We start from the raw sequence: 16,494 nt of genomic DNA, 5'->3' as shown, positions 1-16,494 counted from the left end.
AGGATATACGAAGACCTCTGAGAAAGCCCACAAAATAACCAGTCCCTTGAAGTTACTGAAGGAAAATTATTATTGTTGGCATCCAGGGGTTGGAATGTAGAAGTTTATTTTCTTGGTTGATTGTTTTATGTAACTGTCCCATTTAAATAAAATGCATTTTTAAAAGTGACATAGAAAAGGAAATTGGACCAACTTTACATAGAAATAAATCTAGTTTTGTGCTTGGGCTCTTTTCACTTAAAAAGGAATAATTTCATTATTTTTTCTTGTGTGATGTGCCTAACTTCTAAAGCTGTTACCTACTAGTTAAAAATAAATATTGTGTGTTTGCTTGGTAGGATTTTTCATTTAAATGCAGCATTAATAGCTAAGAATGTAAACAATATTTTTTCCTTTTGTTTTCAGATAACTGGATTAGTGAAGCAATGTTTGTCAGGATGGTTTCAAAATACTGTACTTTTGCATTGATTTGCTGCATCTGCCAGTGGCATGCAGAAGTATTTCCAAGGATAACTTAGTTATTTAAGAACTGGTCTGGTTGCAGTAACTGATGTTTGCTGAAACAAGGGTTTTTTTTAATTATTATTTTAAAACTTAACACTGAAAGTAATTTTTCTTTAGACTCGAGTCTCAAGGTTTTTTTGAGAGAAATCTGAATTTCTTACTAATGGAGGAAAGTATAACAAGAAGTATGTGTTTGTGGCTGACTGAAAAATAAAAACAAACAGCTTCTACTCTTGTCATAATTTCTCTAACCTAAGGAAGAAAACCAGTTTACTAGAGCAATGTTTTGAAAACCATGAAGAAAAAATACATTTGTCAAACCAGGACATCAGCTTCTGTCACAAAGACTGCTAATGGTAATGGGTATGTTTTCACTCTTAGGAAGATGCATGGGAAAGAGCTATTCCTTCTTCATTTGATGCTTGGTCTGAACTTGTGTTTACTCATGTGTCATATGAGTAAATGTAAAACTTCCCCTGGCTTCTTACAGACATACGTCTGACAGTATTTACTGCAGCACAGCAGTTTCCAAATGCTGTGTATTTATCATGTGCACCATCACCTTCCTAGTAATAGGAAATAAATAAGAAAAATTGAGCTGAATTCCGACTGCAGGAATGTCAGATTTGATAACCTTTCACGGGGAGACTCTTCTCCCTTGATAGGGGTTGAATATAGACACATATCTTTCTACAAGATTCATCACACAAATGTTCATTGACACAGTAACTTTGTTGCAGCACACTAGAACAGTGATCACTTCCCTTCCAAAGTCCAGTGATTATTTCCAATGCAACTCTGAAGGCTCAGAAAATAGAAGTTACTTGAGGAACTTCATATTGTTTTGACACCTCTCTCCATTCACTGCTGCTGGTCATTATCCTCTTGCAAAAGGTCTTCATCCATCATACTGATCTGGAGAGGTTCTTTAATTTTAAACAAATGATGTCTGTACATTTGGACTCATAGAAGTTACACGTAGCAAATTACCTGCAGCAAATTCTATACATTCTTATTATATCTTGAAGATACTTGCAGGTGACATCTGCATTTTGTATAGGGAAGATAAGTATTACATAAAACATCCTGTTTCTTTTAATGGTTATAGCTAATCAGCATGACTGAAATATGCCATTTTCTCTTTAAGTGTTCCTGATTGTAATTTTTTGTCATATTACTGAGAAGTAATTTAAAATATTCTTGCACCTCAGGGTGCAGGACTTCTGGTTTTGCATATGCATTTCTACATGGATAGATAGTTATTATAAATGTTTACAGTAACTCCTGAAATATTGGGAATCTGTTGTTCAATTGATGTTTTATTTGTCTTGAAAGGAAATTACTGCTGACTTTATCTTCTGAGCTGAGTAAGTTGTATTGGGGAATAAAAAAGTGTGGCAGATGAGAGTTTTCCAGGCAATCCAGAAAATATCCCAGGTATTTCTGAAAGCAATGATCCAAGTCTCCCAAGCACCAGTCTGTGTCATTTGGCCATAAGACACATGAGTGGAAGAAGGCAGTTTTGACATGATATGAACAGATTTTGTCCAACTCTTTTGTGTGTTTCATTTTAAGTTTCTCTAGAAGATACTTCAGAAGCTTAAGACAGCCTTTCCTGTTAAATAAATAAGAATGTATTAGGCACTTTCTACAGTCAGTACTACATATGTATTTTAGATATTTGAATATACATCATTCATTAAGCAATTAAAATGTTCTTATTCTTTATAGAGTAATGGTTTCAGTAATGTTCTGAAGAAAATCTGAAAAGAAGTGCAGCAATAGGCTTGATAATCCTTGAAACAGGGCAGATGAAGTCAAATACTAGCAACAAAGGATTTCTGCTTTAAGCAATAGTTTGTGTGCATGCACCACTTTCACTGGTAGCCACAGCAATACATGGTTGGTCAGCAGCGTGTCCCAGCAGCAGATCCTGCCAGTGTGATGTGAACTTGGAGCACTCTTTAAGGCTGCCCTTTTGGCTTGGATTTACACTGAAAGAAATGTCACTACCTTCCTGTGGCACACCACAAGGGGAAGATGCATAGACATATATGTATACATATATATACACACAGTTTACTACGCTGCTAGGGGGAGGTATAGCATGTCTGATAATACTTAAAGAATTATGTATTCGTTCTCTTGTGGCTTTCTTGATTCAGTTTGAGAGATAATAAACTAAGAAGTTGGTTTGCCATGAAGGAGGTTCTGCATCTCCTGTGGCTTTTCTTTCTCTTTGAAGAAATGTGGAAACCAGTTTTATTGGAGTGAAAAATCAGATGTATTCATCCTGATCCCATTTAGCAGTTCTGTTCTCACCATCTTTAGAAATTGCCTTGGTATGAGTGTAATTTTGCTCCCAAAGCTCAGAAAGCTGAGTCATCAGGTTTTTTTAAGCTGGTTCTTCAAAACAGGACTGAATTTGGGAATGATTATTTAACAAGTTGCATCTTTATGCTTTCTAAGGCAAGTCTGCAGTGTAAACCTGCAATGTAATTTGTTTCCACTTCTCACTGAGGAAGTGCAAGGCAGATGTTCAGCATGGACCTGCAATGTACTGCTGCAGAACAATGATGCTTAAAAGCCTTATTCTTGCTCCTTATTGTGAGTAAGTCTGAGATAAAATTCTTACATTTAAAACTGAAACAGTGCCAGATAGTGCTAACCTGGGTCCCACAGGCTTCAAGTAAAACATTCAAATGAAATACTAACCTACAGCACTTTGGTCCATCAGCTTCACAACACGTCTTTGAGCTGCCGTGGTTGTTCATCATGGCCTTCTCAATATGTGAGAAAGAGAGTCGCCAGGTGTTTCCTGAGGTTGGGTACAAGATTGTTAAACTGTTACACAGCAATAAGTACCAGCGTCTGTAAACAGAAAAGACACTTCATAACTGACTTAATTTTAAATAGCAGCAATTTCTTTGGACTTAAAAAACAAAACTCAGTGATTACAACTAGCTAATTCCCCAGCTACTCCACACAAAGACAACTGCAATGTTGTTAATATAGAATCATAGACTCTTTTGGGTTGGAAGGGACCTTAAAGATCACCTAGTTCCAACCTCCTGTTGTGGCAGGGACACCTCCCACTAGACCAGGTTGCTCCAGGCCCCATCCAACCTGGCCTTGAACACTTCCAAGGAGGGGGCTTCCACAACCTCCATGGGGAACCTGTTCCAGTGTCTTACCACTCTTAAGAGTTCTTTCTAATGTCTAACCTAAATCTACCTTCTTCCAGGACATAGTTAATTGGATGCTTTAACTAGTCTTAAGGATGTTTGGATTTAAAATTATAGCTTAATTCTGAACATTACTGCATTTGTTGAATGTGATTTAGAGAATTACGCTACTCATAGAAATCTACTACCTTTGAATTTCTGTTCTGTATTATTAACCTTACTGCATGACCATTCTAAAAAAAAATAAAAAAATCTTCATTATAGTTTTAATTTCTTTGTGTAAGTAATAGGCTTGTGAATTTGTCTTAGGTTGGTAATGTTTCTGGAAAGAATAATGAACCTAGCTCAACCCCGTTTTTAAACAGCAGCAATAATTTTTGTCTTCCTTGCATAAGTTATACTGTTTCCCTTGCCTGTTTGGTTCATTACTCTTCGCATTTAATTTTCACAGAAGGAGACAGAACAGTAGAAAACTCATTATTTCTTTAGTGTCTTTAAGATGAGCATGCTAATCTAAAAAAGAAAAAAAAATACCAGATAGCCTAAACTGTTTTTGTGAAATCATCAGTTGTCATAATGCAATGACAATTCAGGATGTTTCTCCCAGCTCAGGTAAGCTTGGTGTGAGTGATCTGGAGGAAAAAATGTAGCTGTACCAAAACTCAGTAAGAAATAATGTATCTTGCTAGAAAAGTACAGAGTTTTCTTCCTGTAGAAGTATGTAACTTGTATATACGGTCCCACATACAAGCATGTTCCCTGCCTTTTTAAATTACTTTTTTTGTCTTACAAAACAAAGGAGTGGATGTTGCTAAGTACAGCACTAGCACAGGAAAGGTCCATATCCACGTGTCCGACTTAGTAGATCTAATGTAATGCTCTTAGGAATGGTTAGTGTACAGCCTGGCAGAGCAGTTTTGTCTTTAGATTTCAGTACAGGACAAGCAGTGTCACAAATCTGATGTTTTAAAGAGTAGTTTTGCTTGTCTTTGATGTACACATATCCAGGATAAGATAAAGATCTGTACCTCAAAGGCTGAACACTGAACAGAGTCAAACCCTTCTTATAGCACTTGTAAGTGATCGAGTTGTAGAGAAGATATTTCATAACTTAGATGTATTCTATTTGAGGTACCTCTTAGAACCTTTTCTCTTTTGTTTTGTTTGGCTACTAAATAAAGTGATTTATTTCTGAACTCTCCCCTGACTTTTCTTCCCAGCCATTGTTCAATTTTGAGGCCATCCTGTGTGCTGGGTGGCCAGCTCTGCTGAACTTCCAAAGTCAAGATGATGTCCACTGATATTTCTGCTGGAGGATTTTTGATCAGAAGAGTTATTGCAGGGCTTCCAGCCTTTTTCCTTTTCACAGTTACTTCCACATCTAGTAACAAAAAAGAAATTTATATATTAGAAGAAGCTTTTTTTTAAAGAATGTTTTTTACTTAAGAGGAGTTTACAACAAATCCAATGGCATACCTGGGTTCTGTCACTGGCTCTTTATCCTACAAGATACAGATTTTAAGTAAAACATTAAGGTGGCCTGTTGAGGAGTTATATAAAGTAAGAAAAGCTCTTTGGCTGTGTTTGCTTGATTTACTATGTCTACAGAAGCAGAAGCACAGTTGTGTTTTCCAGTGAACTTTTTCACTATTGAAAACAGATTGAAAAGATTTGGCCACAATGTTTTTGAAGGCTTTAGAGAAATACATGTTTTCTATATAGATCAATATAAAATATTAGGCAATATATAAAAGAAAGCTCTTCCTTCTTCTACAGTTCAGCAAATGGCTCTTTGTATATGGCAGGGGGATTAAAAATACATAGGTCACGTAGGAAGTACCAAGCATGTGACAGAACCCTCAATATTATTTTCATATGGAAAGAGGATTGCTTAGTGGAGCTGCGGGTTAATGACAGAATCTGAGTAGCTCTGATGTATCTGTGGTGATTCTTCACACAAGACCAAACTTAAGATAGCGGGGACAGGAGGGGTTGCAGTTACAGCTACATTGCCATGAAGAGACAACTGACTGGGGAGGAAAAAATGACATTTTACTAACAACAGAGCAACGCATGTGTGTGATGTTACTGGGTCTTTAGCACTCTTAGGTGAAGTCTGTTCTCTCAATACCTACTTGTAATGGTTTTTACTTCTCGTTTAATAATTTCTCTTAGAGCTTGAAGCATTTTGAAGGCTGATAATTTGCCATCTTCATCTAAAAACTTCAACAAATGCTTTTCTTTTGGATTTCTTTTGAATGTTAGAAAATAATAGGCTCCAGTGTCATCACATTCCTCCAGCTGAAGTCTTGCAACAGGCATTACAAGCATGATGTCAAACTCATTTGGTTCAGATATCTGCAAAGTATAACAATACAACAGTCAATGTGCAAGCTAAGTTTTATTATTTTAAGGATTTTATACCAATTGGGGTTTTATCTACAAATGCCTTGGTGTATTTCTCCTGTGTGTTGTGAAATATGAGCTTATTTCTGTGGGTTTGTATTACAAGATCAAAGTGCATTTGAGTACAGAAGCAATTTACTGATAGCCGTTCATCTCCCAGCTTCCCAGCTCATTAAATTTTTAAGAGACTTCTGGGATTTTTCAGCTGTGTAGAGTAATGCATAAAAGCTGATCCTAGTCATCCTTTTGCACACAGAAGTCAGCTACAAGGAAAAGAGTAAGTGCACTCTTATGTCTGAAACTAGTTTTAAAAAAAAAAAAAAGTGTCCCCGTGTTTGACTTCACTTCAGATTGAGCTGGAACCAGCAAAAAAAGTCATTACTATTTATGCTGCTCCTTGAAAACAAACAAAGAATCAAACGAGAACTTATAAACTAAAACTATAAAGTAAAACTGGCAAGGAGCCTTTCGTGCAGTTTATACCTGGCGTGTCCTCCGGTTGCTCTGGGCTTCCCTGCGTGCTGTGCCAAGGCCGGGGCTGCGGCGGCTTTACAGCCAGCCCTGTTCCGGCAGCCTCTGCTACCAGATGCACACACGCGCATCTTTCGCCGAGTGAGCTGTTTTATTGTTGTTGCTAACTAACGTGGCAATCCGTAAACTCCTTCCTCGCCGCCCAGGGCCCGCTCACAGCGATTCTGGAGCGGCAGGAGCGGCGCGAAGCCGGCTCGTCCGGGCCTCCCGCCGCGCCCTGCGCCCGCACCGCCCTGCTCTCCCGCCGCTGCGCTGCTCTGCGCACCGGGCCCAGCCCCTGCCCCCCGAGCGGGCCGTCGGCAGCTCCCGCACGGCTCCCCCCGCACCCACCTTGACGTGCTCGTAGTAGCTGCCGGCGCCCAGGCGCTCGAGGGAGCTGAAGCTGCCTTCCCTGCTGCGGATAGCCTGGATCAGGTGCGAGATCACCTGGTTCACCAGCCGCGACGCCTCGGACACGTCCTGCCGATCCAGGGTGAGCTGCGACAACACCTCCCGGAGGCGCAGGGCGCCCGCGGCCACCGAAGAACTCCGGGCAGACGCGGGGGCGGAGAGCGCCCCGTCGGGCACCGCCGCTCGCCTCCGCGCCGCGGGGGCTCTGGCGGCCGGTGCCCGGCTCCGAGCAGCGGGGGGTCCCTCTTTGCCGCCGCCCGCTGCCGGGCCCGCTGGCAGGCTCCGCACGGCGGAGGATCGCCGCGCTGGGCGGCCTCGCCGGGCGGTGGATCCATCCCTCTGCGGCGCCCGGGGCGTCGCGGCGCAGCCCGGGCCGTGGGCCCGCGAGGAGCTGCGGGCTGCGCCCCTCCCCGCGCCCCGGCCCCGCGGGGCGGCAGCCCGCCTGCCCCGCCGGCCCCGCTCCCCTCCGCTGCCGGCGCCGTCCATCGTCTTCGCTCCTTCCTGGCACTCTCAGGTCAGAGAGCGCGCGGGAGGAAGTTTCCCGCCTCTCGGCTCGGACGAGTTCCTCTTAACGGGCGGCGCGTCTCCGCCAAGGAAACGAAACCCCCGCCGGACGGGGGGGGCAAGTTGCCCGCGCTCTCCTGCTTTGCCCGGCTCTGCCCGGCAGCTGGAGCGCGGGAAACTTCCCAAAGCCGCAGGTGGGCTGGTCCGGGCCATCTCGGGGCGCGGCCGCCCACCTTTCCCCAACCGCGGGGCGGGTTTTCCCGCTCTCGGATGGCTCCACCTCCCGGCAGGATCAACGCGAGCCCAGCCAGCCGCCCGTCGCCGCGGGCCCGGCCCGAGGCAGCAGGCACCGCCCTCCGGGGCCGCCTCTCACGGAGCGGGGCGGGGGAACTCCCGGCCCCTCGGCGGCCGCTCCTCGGGAGCAGCAGCTCCGCCCCTCCCGCCGCCGCCATGTTGCTCCGCGGCCGCCTAGGGCGCCTGGCGCTGCCCCCGGTGCCGCCCCCGGTGCCGCGCCCCAGGCACCGCCGGGCGGGCAGCGAGGCCGGGGCAGCGGCGGCCCCGCGCTACGAGGTGGTGGTGATCGGTGGCGGCCATGCGGGGGCGGAGGCGGCGGCGGCGGCCGCTCGCGGCGGCGCCCGCACGCTGCTGCTCACGCACAAGATCGGCACCATCGGTACCGCCGGGGGGTGAGCGGGCCGGGTGGCGGCCGGGCTTGGCCGGGGGCGGAGCGGGAAGGGTTTACCGCGAGGAGCCGGCCTGGCCTCCCGCTGCTGGGCCCGGCCTGCGCCTCGGGTCGCCCGGGTCGGGGGAGCGGCGCGAAGCCGGGAGCTGCGGGCGACGGTGCTGAGCGTTGTCCGTGTGCCCCTGCCCTAGGGGAGATGTCCTGCAACCCCTCCTTCGGCGGCATCGGGAAGGGGCATCTCATGCGAGAGGTGGACGCCCTGGACGGGCTGTGCGGCCGCGTCTGCGACCGCTCCGGCGTGCACTACAAAGTGCTGAACCGCTGCAAGGGCCCGGCCGTCTGGGGCCTCCGCGCCCAGATCGACCGCGGCCTCTACAGGGAGAACATGCAGGTGAGGGGGCCGCAGCCGGGCGGTGCGGCTGCACGGAGGCGGGACGGAGGTGTCGGTGTTCCGAGCGGCGGGAAGGCCGCCTGCAGGGAGGCGGAGCAGCCCACTCCCGGCTGCCCTGCCCGCAGCGCCCGGTGGCAGCGGGCACCTTCCCCCAGCCGAGGCCCAGCGGGGTGGGAGAGCATCAGCCTGGGAACGGGAGTGCGAGTGGCCCCGAGATTGCCCTGTTCAGGATAATGAACTATGTGTAGGGAGGGGTATCTACATAGAGAGTCTGATAAAAATGGCAGCTATGCCTAAAGAGACCAGCTAGCTTAAAAACGTGTGTTTTCTTCCAAGGATTTCGTTGTGTATGTCTGTAGGCTGGAGTATTAGAATGAATTACTCAAATCTGAAGTATTGGACTAGGCTACAGGGGGCGATGGGGGGAGTGTTTTGGTTTTTAATATTTTCCTGGCAAACCTAGATGCCTTTCTGTTTGGTACTTTAATGCAGTGTAAGTGGCTGAAGCTCAGCATAGTTTTAAAAAATTCTCTAGCATTTTATATACAGGTCAGGTGTCATGACCAAATAGGTGCTTTTGAGTTTAAAGTCTTTATCTATGAATGAACAGTTCTACTTGGTAGGTCAGGATAGTATATTAAACACGTGTCAGCCAGGTAAGAGTGGAGAAGGGAGGAGGGTGGTAGATGCTTTGGTAGTCAGCAGGGTTTGGGACTGCTCATATGTCTCAGACTTCCTAGATTTTTGCAATAACTCCTTTCATGACAGAAAGAAATCCTTAACACACCACTGTTGACAGTTCATGAGGCGTCTGTGGAGGATCTTCTCTTGACAGAGCCAGAACCAGACCATCCTGGGAAATGCCGAGTCACAGGAGTTGTTCTGGGTACGTAGCTCCATAAACACCTGCAGTTATTCTGCACTAAATGCAGCCTTTGGGGTGAACATTTCTGATTCATCAGTGTGGAAGTTGAATTAGCCAGTAGAGGTGATTTAGGACAAGTGTGAATTAAATAAACTAGGTTAATATTTGTAATGCAATGAAAAACATACGTGGATTGATAGGATACTGGGAGGTTACCTAAGTTCAATTTTCTGCAGGCTAGTGAAACTGAATTCCCTGCTGCATTTTGAGATTTTACATGGTAAATGGCCTATGCTACCAACAACATTACAGGGCGGTGGTGTCCTATTACTAGCAGACTGGTGCTTAATTAACCCTTGCTGTTCTAGTAAACAAACTTTCTGAAATAAAGGCCTGGATAGGAGTTTTTCTCAGGAGTGGGTTTTCTTTGTAAGGGGTAATATGCTTAGGAATAAGAAAAATATAGCAATGTGCTGCTTACTGCAGTTATTACTGTTAATGCTTTTATTACTGAAATGCAAATTTGGTTAAATAATAAAAGATGGACAAACCCTCAGTAAGCAGTGACAGTCTGGTTTTAGAAACACCAGAATACCAGGGCTTTGTCAGCACTAAAATTTGTGCATCTCTGAAAACTTGCTGTTACAGGGGATGGGAGCACAGTACATGCTGGGAGTGTGATCCTGACCACCGGAACGTTTCTAAGGGGCATGGTCCTCATTGGGCTGGAGAGGCACCCAGCTGGGAGGCTAGGGGACCAGCCAGCCATTGGGCTGGCTCAGACTCTGGAGAGACTGGGGTTTGCTGTGGGCAGGCTGAAGACTGGCACACCCCCCCGCCTTGCCAAAGACACGATTGACTTCAGTGGTCTGGAGGAACGTGCAGCTGACAACCCTCCAGTGCCCTTCAGCTTCCTGAGCGAGTCTGTGTGGATCAAGGTAGGGTAGCAGACATCAAGTGCTTATAGAGCCAGGTGGGGAGCAGTTCTGGGAATGTCCTGCTCAGAGTCAGCCAGGGAGATGATGGCCAGGAAAGGGAGCTGGGCTGGAGTCATACTGGAGGTGCTTTCTTTCTGACAACTCTTAGTGCAGAGGGAGACATTTCTTGTTTTCTTTTGAAAAAAAGTGCCTTTCTCCTCCCTTTTCTCAACTTGAGAACTAAACTTTCTTTACTGTTACAGTCAGATTGTGTGAAATACAATGTTGTTAGCAGTAGTCTTCATGTGTTGGTTACATGGGTGTTTTACAAAATACACCTGCAGTATTAGACCTGTATTGTGGAGATTTATGATGTCTTGCTTGTTATCCTAGCTCTAAAGATTTAAATGTTTAAATTAGATACCATTAATAATGTTGACTAGGAAGGAGAGAGGATGGAGTTATCCACAGAGCACAGAGGTGGCATGTTAAACAGTAACTTAAAAGCAGAAGAAACTCAATTTTCCAAATAAAATCTTGGAAAATGGATGGCGTTCTTACACGGTGTAGTTAACAGCACAGAACTAATTTGCACCAGAGCGTAAAGGAATTGCAATCACCTATTATAATTGGAATGTGGGTGAAAGTAATGTTCCTTGAATGCCCTGGTAGTGTACACAAGATTTTAAGGAGTTGAGGTGCAACATTATTACTATTTTGCATGTGTCTCTATTGACTTTTTCAGAAAAATCAGTTAAGTACTTTACATGGTGAGTTGTCTTTTTTCCAAACCTTGAATTTTCTATGTTAATTGCAGGGGTTTAAGAGTTCTCTTCTTTTTTTTTTTTTTTTTTTTAATTCACCAAACTCTTTAATTGGCTGTTAGCTGCAGAGTCAACCCTTACCTTCAGAGCTTTGAATTCCTGCGATTAATGTGAATACTGTGATACAATGTGTTGGTTTAATAGGAATATCGTCTTGTAACTAGGAACACATTGTATGGACTTGAATTCTGGACTTGCAAATTCTGTTCTTGGTCTGGTTTTGGGCATGTTGCTCAAGCTCTCTAATTGCTTGTGTTCTGTCTGTACAGTAGCTATGACAGCCAACTGTCATGGAAAAGTTCTCAGAGATCCTCAAACAGAATTGTTCAGTAAGAGGAAAAGTTTTGTGACTCAGTTAACTTAAAGTGAGCTTTGGCCTCTTCCAGCCAGAAGATCAGCTGTCATGTTACCTGACCCACACTACCCTGAAAGCCCAGCAAATTATCCATGATAACCTCCACCTGAACAGCCATATCAGGGAGACAACAAGGGGCCCACGGTAAGTATGTGGCATCATGCAAGGCTTTCAATGGCATAAGCTGACAGTCTGTCTGGAAATGTGGATCTCCCCTGCTTTGCTTCCAGAAAGTTATTTCTTCGCGTCAGGTGGTGCTCATGGCTCTTTATTTACTGTTGCAGGTACTGTCCCTCTCTTGAATCAAAGGTTCTGCGCTTCCCAAACCGAGAACACCAGGTGTGGCTGGAGCCTGAAGGCTTGGAGTCCAATGTCATTTATCCCCAAGGCATGTCAATGACACTGCCACCTGAGCTCCAGGAGCAGGTGATCAAATCCATCCCAGGTTTGGAAAAAGCCAAGATGTTACAGCCAGGTGAGGGGGGTGGATAGTTTTAAATCTATTAATTGGATTGGTTACCGGTTAATAAAAAGCAATTAGCAAAACAAAGGAAACATGAAACAAAAGTAATTTGTACTTACTTTAAAAAAAGGAACTTTTCCTTGGATTCTTTTAAATTGTAAATAGAAATTGAAAAGCTAAGTCATTCTGCTCCACTGATTGCCTTTGATGATAAACAGGGACCATCCAGATCCCTCCCATAAGACCTGTCTTGTTGTCTGTCACAGGCTATGGTGTGCAGTATGATTTTTTAGATCCCCGTCAGCTGACTGCTTCTCTGGAGTCTCGTCTCGTTCAGTGCCTCTTCTTTGCAGGCCAGATAAATGGCACTACAGGCTATGAAGAAGCTGCAGCTCAGGTGGGTGACTCTGTGTATGCTCAGCACTCAGGAAGGGGTGTTGTCTTGGCATTTGTTTTTGATACACAGTCTTGCCAGGCCCGTCCTGTGCTAATGAGATGTTATTACCTTTGTTGCTCACCTCATCTCCAGACTTGCTGTTCTTAGTTGTAGCGTCTACAGTTGCTGTTACTGAGATTGCTGTAACAAAAGTAATTGGAAGCACTCAAATGTTTCACCATGAAGACTGTGCAGTGGATGTAACTGAGAACATGTGGAAATTGTCTCTAGTCTTGTCAGCAGGGGCCAGGAAGCCTTTCAGACACTGTTAGTATCACAGGTTAAAACTGCCTACGTTACTGGCACAGCCTATTGCTATTGCATTTTCTAAGGTACATTTTGACACACAAGTCTTTGGAGGCAGATGTGCTGCTGTTGTAGCCACGAAGAGACTGATAAGTGTGTTTTGTTTCCTGTCTCCCTAGGGTGTGATTGCTGGCATCAATGCTTGCCTGCGTGTTCATGGCAAGCCCCCTTTCATTGTCAGTCGCACTGAAGGCTACGTTGGTGTCCTGATCGATGACCTTACCACGCTGGGCACCACTGAGCCCTACCGGATGTTCACCAGCCGCGTGGAGTTCCGCATGTCCCTGCGGCCTGATAATGCTGATGCCAGGCTCACCCACAGAGGTATTTTATTACAGTGGCTCTTGCAGCGAGCAGCCCTGCCTGGTTGTAGACCATTGTCTCATATGCTATCCATCTCTGCAGGTTTTGAAGAAGCTGGGTGTGTGTCACAGCAGCGATACGACCAAGCAGTTCAGATGAGAACTGCTTTGGAGGATGGGATTGCAACACTAAAATCCCTCCAGTTCAGCATATCCAAATGGTCCCAGTTAATACCAGAAGTTCCCATCAGTAGCAGTCGAAGGTCACCTGTCAGGTAAAGTTTAGAACTGGAGCTTTCTGGTCTGACCTACTCTTTAGCCCATCTGACTAGTGGTTTCACACCATTTGTCCATCCTCCTGGAGCTGTCAGTACACCAAGATTCCAGCTTTATCACCTTCAGGGGACAGACATCTGATGTTTGCCTATAGAGTAAGTGTGACGTTGGTGTTTTGCCATGTCTCCTGATGCTGACATAGTCTCCCAAAGCATAGGAATGCTCCACTGGCCCAGTGACTTCTTGCCATCCTTACTGAGAGTGTCACCAAGTGGTCACAGTTTTCCAGTGGGGTGCAGTTTTACTGAAAGCTTGATAAAGCAGCGTCAGGTGGCAGCTGTTCTTGTACACAGAGGCCTTCGCTTCCCTTACCCATCCTTTACCTCACTTTATCTTTTCTGTTGTTTTTAATCAGTTACTAAGGTCTGTCTGACTCAGTCTGTGTGCAAGGCTCCCCTTGATGCCTTTTCCTTCTGCCTTCTATCTGGCTGTTCATTTTTCCTAAAGAGCCCCTCCTAAAGAGCTGAACTGCTTTTGTGTACATTGAGAGGAGATGGTAGGGAGGTGAGCTTGGCTCTGCAGTTGGTCCGGCTTATGCTGAGAGTTTTACATTTTTTAGCTGGGAACAGCTGTAAATCTGCCTTATGCAAGTGATTCCTTCCTATTGTAAAAACTTACTCTCCACAGTGCCTTTGACATCCTTCAATATCCAGAGGCCAACATGGAGGTTCTGGGAAGGGCTGTCCCAGAGGCCCTGGGAAAGTTTGCTCAATGGAGAGAACTGGCAGAAAGACTGAAAATAGAAGGTAGAGTACAAGAGTTATGATCTCTTAGTGGGTTTTGCATATGTTTTGCTCAGTCAGGGGAGAGCCAATCCATTCATCCCAGTGTTTTTCACGTTGCTGCTTAGTGAAATACTATTGTCAGAGCAGGCACCTTTTACTATAGGCCACAGCTCTGTGTGAGCACCTGTGTTACACTTTGTAAAGTGAGATCATGCTCTCTCCTGGGTTTTTCCTCCTTACTGCTCTGTCGAGTAGCCCATCCTTTCCCAGATGAGAGGAAAAACCAACCTGTGTATCTTATTTCCTGTAACAAAGAATATGACTTCTTCCAAAGTAATTATGTGAATTGGGCTCTTCAGTCTGTGAGGCTGGAAGCTTCCTTAGGAGCTTCTGACCATCTTAGTGGATTTGCTCATTCTGCTTCAAAGGATTTTTGCACGTGACCTGTTTCACGTGCACATCTGTATCTGGTCTTCTTGTTTCCCTGATCTTCCGTCACAGCGGCCTATGAGTGGTGTGTAGTCAATCAGCAGCAGGAAATAGAAGAAGTACGTCGTGATGAAGCCCTCCAACTGCCAGAGGACCTGGATTACTTTGCCATTGATGCATCACTCTCCGCAGAGGTGCGGGAGAAACTGGACTCTAATCGTCCCCAGACGGTAAGATACCAGGTTACAGCAAGGATGAGCAGCAATGAAAACCCTTCTGTGTCTTCCCAAGGGACAGGGAGGGTGAGGAGAATTAGGGAAAGCAATACCCACAAGTTTTTATCTCGCTTCTCACTAGCTGCAATGTAGAGACTTGTGCTTGTTTAACTTGCTCCTGTTGCCACACGCAGATCGGTGCAGTCAGTCGCATCCCTGGAATTACACCAGCTGCTGTTGTGAACCTCCTCAGATTTGTGAAAACCAATCACCAGAAGACAGAGAAGCTAAAGGCTTTACCTCAGACTGGCAAGTATTTACCAGGGAAAATGTGCTCAGAGAAGGCGACTTCCCAAAGACTGATTTCAGCAGAGCTTTCTGAAGATGAACCAGAGAGTACCTTTGTGAAAACGCCTTTGTAGAGAAGTGTACTCCTCCTGAGAGAGAAAGTGGCAAGATCACCTGTGCTCACCAGCCTCTTCACAGATACAAGTGATGCTGGTTGGATCCAAAGCAGTTCTAGTTGTGTCCCATGGCAGTGTCATTGAGTAGAACAAAGGTGATGAATGTACAAGCCTTAAGTAAATGCTCAGGAGGCCTAAATACAGCCTGTGGTTTTGCCAATCCAAATGAAAAGACAGGGGAATTGCTTTTAAAATTCCACTCATTTGGAAGATGTCAGATAGTCAAAAACTGTTCTAAAACATCTTGGAAAGGACAGTGTTTTGCTCTTCTGAAACGAATAAGAAATGTTACCGTGCTGAACCCATGGCAGCACGTGAGGATTTCAGCTGGAAAGGTTGTACCATTGACTTTAGTACTTGTGTTCATAGCTGTGCAGTGACTACACACAGTCTGGTGGTTTGGTGTGATGTCAACCAGCAGGAGACCTTGGCTATGAAATTGTGTGCCACACAGAATACTTAAACTTTTATGTAGGAGACCCATGGGATGTAAACACTGTATCCTGGTTGGTTTGGGTTTTTTCTCCTTTAAAATAAATAAAGCTCGTCTTGAAGCTTCCTGATGAACTTGGTTGTCACTTAGTTTTCAGTAGGGCCTTGGCAATTCACTGAGCCATAATTCATGCAGGTGAGTTTGGGTGAGATTTGCTACAAAGTGGGTGAAGGCAGCTGGAGCGAGGCTCTGTCTGGGCCGGGGCACCAGGGAAGGTGAGGACCGTGTCAGGTCTCCTGTCTGGAGAAAGGAGTCAGAGAAAATCCTTTTTGTTGACAGAGACCCTGTCATGCAGCAGGAGGAAGTGCAGAGCTTTCAGCTTTCTGTGAGGCATCATCTGCCTGCCTGAGAGTGTCTTGTCACCAGCCATTGGCTTGTATGGAACCCCTTCAGACATGATCTGTGGGTCAGTTCATGTCAGAATGGCTCAGAAAAGCTAATGTGTATCTGCCCCTTTAGGTCCGTGGCCTACTTTTCTTTCAGCTTTGTTGGCTCAAAGAATTATTTCAACCTTGTAAATCTTAAGTTTAGTGTAAGGAAGGCACCTACACTTTCTGCAGTGGAACGGAGGGTCCAGGTATGGTGCTCTTGAAGTTGCAAAGCAGCCCCCAATCACTTGTCTTACTACCTATTCCAAGTTCAAAGCAATGCAGCTTCAGAGGAAGGAAGTTTTGTGGTTTCTTCACTGCATTAGCTTTGTGTTGTGTTTGGTTTTGATGCACCTATGTCTGTAAAAACTTAGGTGTAGTTTTTACAGACTAGGAAGGAAGC

General features: G+C 45.4%; 2 protein-coding genes across 4 annotated transcripts; one reads left to right on the top strand and one right to left on the bottom strand.

The window, feature by feature from the left end:
- Positions 1-1,415: 1,415 nt before the first annotated feature.
- Positions 1,416-7,633, bottom strand: CGAS (cyclic GMP-AMP synthase). Its single transcript, XM_051613918.1, has 5 exons — positions 6,957-7,633; positions 5,825-6,047; positions 4,825-5,070; positions 3,220-3,322; positions 1,416-2,119 (listed from the first exon to the last, which is right to left on the bottom strand). Exons 1-5 carry the CDS (start codon positions 7,500-7,502, stop codon positions 1,777-1,779), a joined length of 1,461 nt encoding a protein of 486 aa, XP_051469878.1. The 5' UTR covers positions 7,503-7,633; the 3' UTR covers positions 1,416-1,776.
- A 301-nt stretch (positions 7,634-7,934) lies between these two features.
- Positions 7,935-15,797, top strand: MTO1 (mitochondrial tRNA translation optimization 1). 3 transcript variants are annotated; one of them, XM_051613914.1, is made up of 12 exons: positions 7,935-8,193; positions 8,394-8,593; positions 9,362-9,479; positions 10,107-10,396; positions 11,586-11,698; positions 11,839-12,029; positions 12,284-12,414; positions 12,879-13,083; positions 13,165-13,336; positions 14,025-14,143; positions 14,624-14,781; positions 14,961-15,797. In XM_051613914.1, exons 1-12 carry the CDS (start codon positions 7,971-7,973, stop codon positions 15,186-15,188), a joined length of 2,148 nt encoding a protein of 715 aa, XP_051469874.1. In that variant the 5' UTR covers positions 7,935-7,970; the 3' UTR covers positions 15,189-15,797. The 3 variants fall into 3 exon arrangements, with proteins under 3 accessions (XP_051469874.1, XP_051469875.1, XP_051469876.1); XM_051613915.1 differs by having other exon boundaries at positions 7,935-8,206; positions 9,393-9,479; XM_051613916.1 differs by having other exon boundaries at positions 8,028-8,206.
- The last annotated feature ends 697 nt before the right edge of the window (positions 15,798-16,494 follow it).

Source organism: Apus apus, chromosome 3 (assembly GCF_020740795.1).
Source record: "Apus apus isolate bApuApu2 chromosome 3, bApuApu2.pri.cur, whole genome shotgun sequence".
In the NCBI taxonomy this organism is placed as follows: domain Eukaryota; kingdom Metazoa; phylum Chordata; class Aves; order Apodiformes; family Apodidae; genus Apus; species Apus apus.
Note: the sequence above shows the minus strand (reverse complement) of the source record. Positions and strands in the feature narration are given on the sequence as shown.